This window comes from Populus alba, chromosome 16 (assembly GCF_005239225.2).
Source record: "Populus alba chromosome 16, ASM523922v2, whole genome shotgun sequence".
Classification (NCBI taxonomy): domain Eukaryota; kingdom Viridiplantae; phylum Streptophyta; class Magnoliopsida; order Malpighiales; family Salicaceae; genus Populus; species Populus alba.
This window is the reverse complement of record NC_133299.1, coordinates 7,027,481-7,038,152: the sequence shown is the minus strand read 5'-3', so window position 1 is coordinate 7,038,152 and position 10,672 is coordinate 7,027,481. Positions and strand designations below refer to the sequence as shown.

The window sequence follows — 10,672 nt, the reverse complement described above, 5'->3', positions numbered from 1 at the left end:
TCTTAAATCCTGATATTTAATAATTTATTGTATTTTAATTAATTTGATCGAGTAGGGTCGATTCACTAAGGAGAAAAGTGATATGTAGTTCGAGGCCTCCAGGTTGGCTTGCAGCGTCTTCATTCTCCTGCCATTATCCTTTGATCACCTCGTAACAGTCCTCACTCTCACCCTGAATTAGTTTCCCCATGCGCGCAGCCATTAAAATATTCATTGCTCCGAATCTATACGTACTCTAGCAGGTTTTTAATAATATTTAATTATGATCACAATATTAATATATATCGTCTAGTTACCATTATAAATTTTGTAAGGTATGTTAAGATTGGACCATAGTAATACTTTTGACTGCTTTGGAGATTATGACATGACCTTAGCTTAAATCTCATCATGGTGATGATATCTTGGTGTCTTTCAGCAAGGAGAAGAAATTAATGAATAATTGAGAAAGAAAGAGACAGGGGGGACCCTAGATCAGTCTTGAGTGATGATATTGTTGAAGCTGTATATATGGTGATTTTATGCCCTCAAAGTTGAGGATTGGTGAAGAAGATGGCAGGCTCCAATGGTGACATGCGGATATTTCAATCTGAACTATGCTGCCAGCACTGCAAAAACCCAAAAAAAGTATTTTTTTTTTATTAACGTTGGTGTTCGGATTAGTTTGCGCGTATTTCAACTAATTAATCTCATGGATCCTGAAATTAACGACCATGTAAGTCTCCAGTTGTATCATATAAGCAACCATAGGGATCGAACCTAAAATTACAGAGAGGGAATCAAACGTTTTAATCTTAAACTCTTACCATTAGATTTACAGATAGTTAAAAGTTAATTTTTTTAATTATGAGTTATGATACATGAAAAAACTATATAGAATATATACACTCAAACTCATCAAGTATTTGAGTGAAGAACTTTTCTTTGTAGAGCTCATTTGGAGTAGAGGGAGAGAGCTTCTTGGTTGAGTGAATTTAGAAGGGAATCCCGCTATGGGCTTGGCAAATGGGAAACCGAAGAACAGTAAAGAGAGGAGAGGAAAGAATAGAGCTAGGAACCCAACAGCCATTATATATATGGTTTTTGTCTAGCTGTAGAGCGAGAAGAAATTAAACCTGGATTTTCAACTTCGATAAATGCAAGAGACATAAAGAGGGGGATCTTATGAATCTACAACTTGAATAGAATACGCCATGGAGCTATAGGTAATTGGTTGTGTTGGCTAACATGTTGAGAACTATCTTGTTGGACTTTTTACAAGGGAATTGAAAATGTTGTGACATTTTAAATATATTATAAGATTGTTGTTTCTCTTTACTACTCTAATGATCTAATTTCTATGATAAAAAAAAAAATATGCATATAAATCAATAATCAAAAGAAAAATCAACTTACAATATTATTTGTTTACATAAATAGACTTGAAGAAGTAGATGCAAATTATTGTTTGATCTTTGGTCTAACAGTGTCATTACAATATTATTTCTCAGACTTAATCTTTTATTCTTGACAGCTCAACTAAAAATAAACATCGAACTAAAATTTATATGTCACTTTGATTATGAATTTTGACTAAAAATATATAAAAAAGAAGATTTTCAGAAAGATGAGAAGTTTTCTCCATTATCAAAACCATAGTTTTAAGACCCGGCCTGGTCTAAAACCTGGGTTCCAGGTTTTAACCCGATCACCAGGTCGGCCAGGTCAATTTTTTTTTTTTTTAAAAAATTCAAAACGACGTCGTTTTAGTAAAAAAATAAAATAAAATAAAATAAAAGTCAACGGGTTTGCAGCCGGGTCTTAATAGGTCAACCGGGTCATTGGGTCACATTGGTTTTTCCTTTCCCTGTTTTTTCTTCAACTCGGCTTGGTTCCAGCACTAGGTCGGCCAAGTCCCAGGTCAACCCGCTGGGCCAGGCTGGGTTTCAAAACTATGATCAAAACCATGTCAAAATTGTCTCTTTTTTATAGGTGATTCTCACAATTAATTTTAACGTAATTTTTTAAACAAAATGATAAAACTTTCTAGTTTAAAAGGACATAACTCTATTTTAAATTGGGTTTTAATAGACACAATTTTTCATTCACACCCTAACAATCCCTCGCAAGAATAAAAATTATTTAATCAAAATAAAATACAAAATAGACAAAAAATATGGAGCAAACAATGAAAAGTCACTGCATTGAATGAGATAACTTTTGGCCTTGAATCTTCCTTGATGAAAACTATCAGATTCACTCGGCTAATCAATGAAGATGATATCTTGTGTTGTTCGGCTTTTGTGTGAAACTAGACAATAGATATCACATAGTTCATTTTCTTATAATTTTGATTCTCACAGTTACGTTCATTTTGGCCCCGAACATGCCATTGTTTTTAAACAGTACTTTAGAGAATTTAGCCTTTTAATTCTCTTAGAGATGGCTTCATTTCATACTCTCATAGGTGATTATTATCAAAAGTATCCTGTAATACCCAATTTAAATTTTTCAAAAAATAAGAATCATTAAAAGCTTAGCTTATCCTGCAGATAACACTTTTCATCATAGAAATGAATAAGAGTACTATTACTGAATTGACACATTATTCGGTTGTTTTTTTTTTTGGACCTTCATTTTGGGATCTTCCAATCACACTAATGAGTTGCCTTCATTGCCATTCTTTGAATGTAGGCTTTAATCTCATTCTCCTCAATGATTTATCAATTTGCTTTTTTATAAATAATAGCAGATCTGCAATATTATCCTTTGACTTTACATAGTCAATAGAGATAATCTCATTTGAAAGTAACTATCTTAGAGTATTATGTCTTTGATAAAGCATTAAAATAATCATTACACTGAATCTATACATACTCTAATTGGTTTTTAATAATCTTTAATTATGATCACAATATTAATATCATCTATCTACTATTATAAAATTATAAGGTTTGTTAAGATTGGACCATAGTAATACTTTTAGTTGCTTTGTAGATTACGACATAGCCTTAACTTATATCTCATCATATTGATATCTAATTTTCTTTCAGCAAGGAGAAGAACATATCAAATTATGGCTTTTTGGGAAGGTTTTAAATTATCACGATAGCCTCTCCATCCCTTGATAATGCTATGGAAAACAAATATTTGGTTTCGCACAAATAATTTTTTTTTCCCTTTCTTTTCTATGTCCTCCTCAGTTTTCATACCTGACCCTTTAAATTTTCAAAGTAGCTCTTCAATTTTTTTTTTTTTTGAATTTGGTTCCTTTTCTTTTGATTACTATTTGTTTTTATTTGAAATATTTTATTAAATTAGGATTTTTCTTCAATTTCATCCTCCTTTAATTTTATTTATTTATCAGATTTGGTCCCTATTCTTTTGATTTCTATTTGTTTTATTGGAGATAATTTTTAAAATTGAATTTTGTTGTACAATTTCACCCACCTTTTGTTTTTCTTGTTGCTATTTTTTTTTGCTTTATCAAAATTTTAAATTGATATATTTTTTTTTTGATTTTATCCTTCAACATTAAATTGGTTGAGAACTGTCTTTGTACTTGAGCTCGAGTCTAGGATTTCATGGGTTTTTAGTTTGGAAGATTAACTCAGGTTTAGAAGAGTCGCTCAGGTTTACTTGTTTTTTTTCCTTTTTAAGTTTGTTTTTTTTTTTTTCCAGTTTCATCCTTTAGCATTTATTTAATTGGAGATTGAGCTCCATTATTTTTATTTTATTTTCTTTTTATAGGATTTTCACTTATTTTAAAAATAACTCAGGTTATCTTGTTTTTTTTTTATTATTTATTGTTCTTTGTTAAATTTTGCTTTTTGAAAGAGATTTTTTTTTCTAAATTTAATTTAATTTAATTGATTTATTAAATATAAGCATGAGATGTCAATTTTGTGATATTTTGTTTGGTTTGCTATCTAGGTCCTTGCTCTTACAATGCATGCGACTTTTTTATGTGTTGTCATGCAACCTTTCGCAATTATATTAGAACCATCTTGATTAGCTCTTTCTTGTAATGAGACTGTGTCCATGGTGGAGTGATGATGAGTCTCAAATGAACTCTTTTTCTTCTTCTTCTTCCATATATGATATTGACAACTTATTTTTTTGTAGTTACTTATTGCTGATTTTTTCCGCTTTTATTTATTGTTGATATATTTTTTTAATCATATTATTAAAATGACCCGAGTCTCATATTTTTTTTTTCTTTAAAAACACTAACATCACCTAAATACTGTTTTTAAGTTAGAAAAAACTTGACCCAACTTATTGCATAACACGAGCCATCTATCTAGTTATCTTCTATGCTAAAAGAATTAGGGTAAAACCAATTTCCTTCACTTTTTGTATGAAGAATGAAGGAGCTATTTTTAAAAAAAAAAAAATTATATCTTTTTTTTTTTCTTTCGACTAAATCATTATTTCATTGATTTTGAATTAGCCTTCATAATTTATTTTGGATTGCTTTATATAAAATTATAATAGTGTCAAACAAACATACCAATATTTGGTAAGTTCTTAATTTTACGAGTACCTATTTTATTATCATGTCATTAAGTAAAAATCTAATAAAAAAATGAAGTTGTTAAATTTGATCAAGTCCATTGCAGGTTTGGCAAGTTAAGTCATGAAAAGTGGATCGATCCAATGTATCGTTGTTTCAATATTAAAAAAAAGATGTTGGCTTATTTTTTCTTAAAGCCAAACCATGTTTTTATTACATATCATCTAGTTTGCCTTTGAACCCATCAAATTGACAGGTCATGTTGGGACAACTTTCATGTAGATTAATTTTAAATTTAGGTTAGGTAAAGAGTCGTATCGAGAGATTTTAAGGGTGACCCACTGGGTTGAACCCCTTTTATTTTCCTTTTTAAATATTATCTTTCATTTTTTTTTTCTTTTGATTGAATCCTTTTCTGGCTTTTTTCTTCTTTCATTTTCATCATTTAATATTTAGTTGATTTTGAATTGGTCTTCATAATTTTTTTATATAAGTTAATGTAATTTTAAAATAAATGTCACAATATTTGATTGATGCTTGATTTTGCGAGTATGTATGTTTATAATCATATCATTAAGTGAAAATGTTAAAAAAAAAAGAAAAGAAAGATGTTAATTCCAGTGGAGTTCATGATTCGGGTTGCGGGTTTAAAGAGTTAAGCTGCGAAATCTTGGTCAATCTAATATATTGTTGTCTTAATATTAAAAAAAAAATATCTTTTTTTTTTTTAAAATCAAATCATATTTTTACCAGGCATTTAAGTTAATTTTAAACTTGAACTAAATAAAAAGTTACATCAAAAAGTTTTAAGATTTTTTGTTGTTTAGAGTTTAATAATTATGAAAAATAATTTGTTGTGGCTTAAACTTAGATATCTAAATTCAACCGCTTGAAGTTATTGAAACAAAAGGGTATTTGATTTCAGCCCTAAGAAAAGGAAAGAAAAACCATTTTTTCTCCATTTTGTTGAATGCCCTGGTCTCCTTTTCCCGATCTAGCATTCTATCGCACTTCATATCAAAGGGGCCCAAAGCTTCATGCCCACCCCGAACCAGAACTCCACGATAATTTATTTACAAAAATATTCCAAGTCGCCAAATGAGACAATTCCCAAACAGATTACAACAAATGCCAAATTCAAAACACAATTTAAATAACTACAAGATAAATTGTGTATTTTGAAAAATCAGTCCATCTAATTTTAAAATCATAATTCATTCATGATACATTCATCAAATTTGAATCATAAGTGCATGAAAAAGAAATGCCAAGAATCTAACGACCAAGATCCGATATATGCATGTATAAATCTGTAACATGGTTGCAAGAATTCTTATCCGGAAACACACTTATGCCACAACTGTTTCTAGGAGTGACGGGCGGGGGAGATCTCTTCTCTAGGCTTGTAGACGGCGTCCAGTATAATGCTGTCATTAAGGTGAGTTTATGTTGGATGGCAGAAAAGTGGCGAAGACGGTTGTTCCTCTGAAAATGGTTGTTTTGTATGGTGTTAGATTGGCAGTGAACACAGGCTATATGAATCAAAATGTTCGATGGTGTGATCTATGCTCTTAAGAACCCTATTATATGACTCGATGAGTCTGGAGATGTTGCTGAAATTAAATATTCTTGACAGGTGCGCTAGTTTTAGTTCTTTACTCCCTAACACTCCCCTGAATGTTTGTAACCATGGTCTAATCATACCGACAAGCAGCCATAGCTAGGAGAAAATCAGGATTATGATATGTATCCAATCTCCATTTCTTGTCTTATCGCTTCTGATGCAAGGTTTATTGGTGCAGTAAGGAAAAGCTCATTGCCTCGAAGACGGATAATCTAATCAACAAAGTATCAAGATTATAAACAAACATGGGATTGGATGTGGAACAAGAGAAACTAAGATAATAATTTCTAACAATACATGGACGAAGTTACAACTGGTCCATGTAGTTTCTCCTTCTCTGTCACTTTACACAAAGGTATGCTGTCTGTATCGATCAAAAATCTCAAAAGTACACGAGCAAGGAGTAGTAATAGTGCAAGTCATCAAGACAAAAAAGAAAAAGAAAGCTCTCTCTTTTTTCCTCCTCAAAGCTCTCTCTCACTTCCTCTCATTCTTTCCCATTTCCCAATTCAAATCTCTCTCAAAACTACAGTATACTAGATCATCATCTATCTATCTCTCTCTGTTCATTTTTCACCCTTTCAAAAACTCTTGATTCATTCAATTTCAAATCTTTATCATTATCATTAGGCAATCCAAAGACCAATGAACCAGAACGGCAATTCGTTGCTAAATTCTACCTTTTTTTAGCTCCCTTGTAAAGAGCCCAAGTTCAAAATCTTGAACTTTTTTAGCTACCAATCACCTAATGAAGAGTAAAGCTCTTTACTTCTATTGACTCTTCAAATATTTTTCTTCCTGTTATTGCAAATTGGTGAGTGAGATCTATAAGGGGAGCATTTGATAATGCTAAGGCAAAAAGGAAGCGCCACAATGGAGGAATTGCTGCCTGGCAAGATAAGAAAAAGAGGGTGTTCTTCGTCAGCATCATCATCCTCATCAATAATTCAAAACTACAGATTCAAGAGAGCAATTTTGGTAGGTAAGAGGGGTGGATCCAGTACGCCAGTGCCCACATGGAAGCTGATGGGGAAGAGGACCCCATCATCTACACTGAGGGCCATAGAGTCCTCACCAAAGTCACTAAATGGAAAGGGAAAGCAGCAGCATGCGCCAGTGTCAGCGAGGAAGCTGGCTGCTACCCTCTGGGAGATGAATGAGATGCCGTCGCCAAAAATGAAGGAGGAAATGGTGGAGGAGAGGAGGTTGAGGAAAGAGGGTAGAGGTAGAGAGAGGAGGTCGGTGCATTCAGGTTCTTTGCCTCCTCATTTGTCTGATCCTTCTCATAGTCCTGTTTCTGAGGTGAGTTTTTGTTTGATTATACGTTGTTATTGATTGATTTTTTCATGTTTTGTTGATGGGATGTTAGTCAAAAGTTTTATTCTTGGTTTCTTCTATATGTCGCTTTTGATTAAGCAGAATGATGTGGAAGAAGGGAAAAAAAAAAAGGAAAATTGGATTTGTTTGGGTTGTTTTTTCAAGAATTTGTTTAAGTGGAATTTGATTGTTAGGTAAGAAAAGTGGGGGGATTTGAAAAGGTTTGAGCCTTGGAATCTTAAGCCATGTGTTAGTTTGGTTTCTCTAAGGTGAGTGGTGATTATAGTACGTTTGGTATTGTGGGTCTCTCTAGTTAATGAAGAGCTTTATGTCTGGTCTTGGCTGATTGTATATTTCTTAATATAACAATGATTGAATCTGCTTTGTTTGAAAAGTTAGTTGTTTATATTGGTTGTGGATGAACATAAGAATTTTAGTAGAATGCTGATGGTGTTTTGCAGTTTGTCATTTTTTTTTCTATTTTAGCTTTCTCAAATTGAAATCTTGCATTACTTTTGAATTGTGGCTTTATAATTTCAAACGTAATTCAATAACATCTAAATATAGAGCAAACCACTGGAACTGATATGGAGATTTGAAGGCCTTGAAGCTGCTGCCTCTATATCCAAGCTAGTTTTGCTTATATGTAGTGCTGTTGTTTGAAATCGTCGTTTTGCAGAGGATTGATCGATCTGGAACTGGCAGTCGCCATAGAAGAACATCATCGATTTCTCAGAGGCTTAGGCTTATGGACCAGAGCATTGGAGCATTTGATTCTGTTAGCAATGCCAGTTTAATGGAGGTACGCCCATTTAATAATGCCAGTCCTTTAGAGATGTTATAATGTGTCTTGGAAAGCAAGAGTGTACGCTTTTACTGTTTTTTGGGGTCAGGAACTATACTTTCCAGTAGTTTGAATTGGAATCTTGTCATGTAATTTTCTATGTTGGGCATGTAATCTATCCATGCCATATCCTACAAATAGATGATGAGTTGTATCTCTTACTTTTCTTTCTTAAACAAATTTTGAGATTGTTAATTTATCACTAGTCTCCCCATGCATTGTACAGTTTTAAATGTTTCTTGTATTAAAACACAACAGCAAGGAAATTGCAGTTACCATTTCTCTTATGATGCAGATTGAGACTAGATCTCGAGCCCAAACTCCAAGTGGATCTACTGTTGGAGTCAAACCTCGTCTGAAGGATGTTAGTAATGCTCTGACTACATCAAAGGAACTGCTTAAAATTATCAACCGTGTATGGGGCAATGAAGATAGGCCCTCATCAAGCTTGTCTCTCATCTCCGCCTTACATGCTGAGCTTGAGAGGGCTCGTTTGCAGGTCAACCACCTTATCCAAGAACAGCGCTCTGACCAGAATGAGATAAACTATCTAATGAAGTGCTTTGCTGAAGAAAAGGCAGCATGGAAAAACAAGGAGCAGAAGGTGGTTGAAGCTGCTATTGAGTCCATTGCAGGAGAACTCGATGTAGAGAAGAAGCTGAGGAGACGGTTTGAGAGCTTGAACAAGAAGCTTGGGAAGGAACTGGCTGAGACTAAGGCATCTCTATTGAAGGTAGTGAAAGAACTTGAAAGTGAGAAGAGAGCAAGGGCTGTAATGGAGCAAGTATGTGATGAACTGGCCAGGGATTTTGGTGATGATAAAGCTGAAGTTGAAGAACTGAAGAGGGAATCTGCAAAACTTTGTGAAGAGGTTGAAAAGGAAAGGGAGATGATGCAGTTAGCTGACGTGTTGCGTGAGGAGAGAGTCCATATGAAACTTTCAGAAGCTAAATATCAGCTTGAGGAGAAAAATGCAGCTGTTGATAAACTTCGGAATCAGCTTGAAGCTTTTCTTGGAACCAGAAGAAATAAAGAAAAAGGGCGCTGTTCTAGTCATATAAATGATGAAGAGATAGCTGCTTGCTTGAGTAAAAATCGTTTTGTTTCCCATCGGAGTGAGGTAAACGAGGAGGATGGAGAAGTAGATGATAGGGTAGTATGCGAAGAAGGCTCTGCTGAAAGTGATCTTCATTCTATAGAATTGAATATGGATAACAATAACAAGAGCTACAAGTGGACTTATCCTTCTGGAACACCCCGTGATTTGAGAAAGGCAGCAATGGATGAAGAAGACATCAAAGGGAGGAATTCTACCTCTAGCAAATTACCCCGGAGAAGCAGTTCTCTGCAAAGAAGTGTGTCAGATGGAGTGGAATGGAGCATCCAAAATGAGAGGGTCCCATTTCCAGGAGACGGGATAGATTGGGGGAGGTTTTCTGAACTGGAGAGGCAAGGGCAAGGAAAAGGTTATGGAGATGAAATGCATGGACATCAATCAATGAAGGGTCTTAGGGACTACTTGCTGTCTGTTTCTAGGTTAGATTCTCCAAGAGGGTATGCTAGTCCCGTGCGACAAGTAGGGCAGCTACGGTCCTCACGAGAGCCCAATCTAGCTCAAGAGAGACCTCCTGTGATACCAGGGAATGTTTCGAAGTCAAGGCTATCAGATGCCAAAGCTGAAGGTGTGAATTTAAGAAAATCCAAATGGTGAGCTATCCAGAGTAGTTTTCAGACAAGGCTGGTTAGATACCTGATGCAAGAAGAATATTATAGTGAGAATTAATCCCCGGCTTGCCGTTCTAGAATCACTGAAGTTGCAGCAATCGCTGCTCAACGTCCACTGAACTGTTGTCAATTTTTAAGAATGCTTTTGCCTATAGAGTTCTTTTAGAAAAAAAAATGATGGTTGTCATTCGGCCAAGTGACTCGTACAAAAACTTCTGGCATAAATTACCTCGACGTGCCAGAAGCATCAAGTATAGTTGCTGATATGTAACCTTTGTTTTCCTTTTCTCCTCGCCAGCTACTTTACCTGCCTTGACCATTTCTGAAATTACACCAGCCTCTCATGTTATTAAGAATTTGCGTAGCCCTAAACACACTTTCTTGCGAGGAACTTTGGAAGAGATTATGATGCATGTACGTGATCACTTTGCACCTGCTAAAGCATGAATTTACTTTATTTTGCGTCAAATCAGAGCCAAGAGCGGTGAGTTTTGTTAAATTTTGAGGCAGAAAGTAGCCAGGTAATCATGAAGTTTGGTTATCAGAATAAAAAGCAGCCACAGGATGGGTGCAGTCCAGGAAATCACGCCTCTCCCAAAAAGCTTTCGTGTCCCCAGGGCATTCATCATGAATCGACTCTTTCTAGATTCAGCTGTTTGATGATTAT

General features: G+C 34.5%; 1 protein-coding gene across 1 annotated transcript; it reads left to right on the top strand.

Annotated features, from left to right (window-relative positions):
* Window positions 1–6,472: 6,472 nt before the first annotated feature.
* On the top strand, window positions 6,473–10,333 carry LOC118038450 (uncharacterized). The gene is made up of 3 exons (XM_035044804.2): window positions 6,473–7,421; window positions 8,116–8,238; window positions 8,576–10,333. Exons 1-3 carry the CDS (start codon window positions 6,966–6,968, stop codon window positions 9,989–9,991), a joined length of 1,995 nt encoding a protein of 664 aa, XP_034900695.1. The 5' UTR covers window positions 6,473–6,965; the 3' UTR covers window positions 9,992–10,333.
* The last annotated feature ends 339 nt before the right edge of the window (window positions 10,334–10,672 follow it).

Bases quoted from the DNA above. Each gene is read 5' to 3' on its own strand.
- LOC118038450 (XM_035044804.2), top strand. From the start codon at position 6,966: ATGCTAAGGCAAAAAGGAAGCGCCACAATGGAGGAATTGCTGCCTGGC. The intron at 7,422-8,115 runs GTGAGTTTTTGT...GTCGTTTTGCAG, and splicing joins CTCATAGTCCTGTTTCTGAG to AGGATTGATCGATCTGGAAC. The intron at 8,239-8,575 runs GTACGCCCATTT...CTTATGATGCAG, and splicing joins GCAATGCCAGTTTAATGGAG to ATTGAGACTAGATCTCGAGC.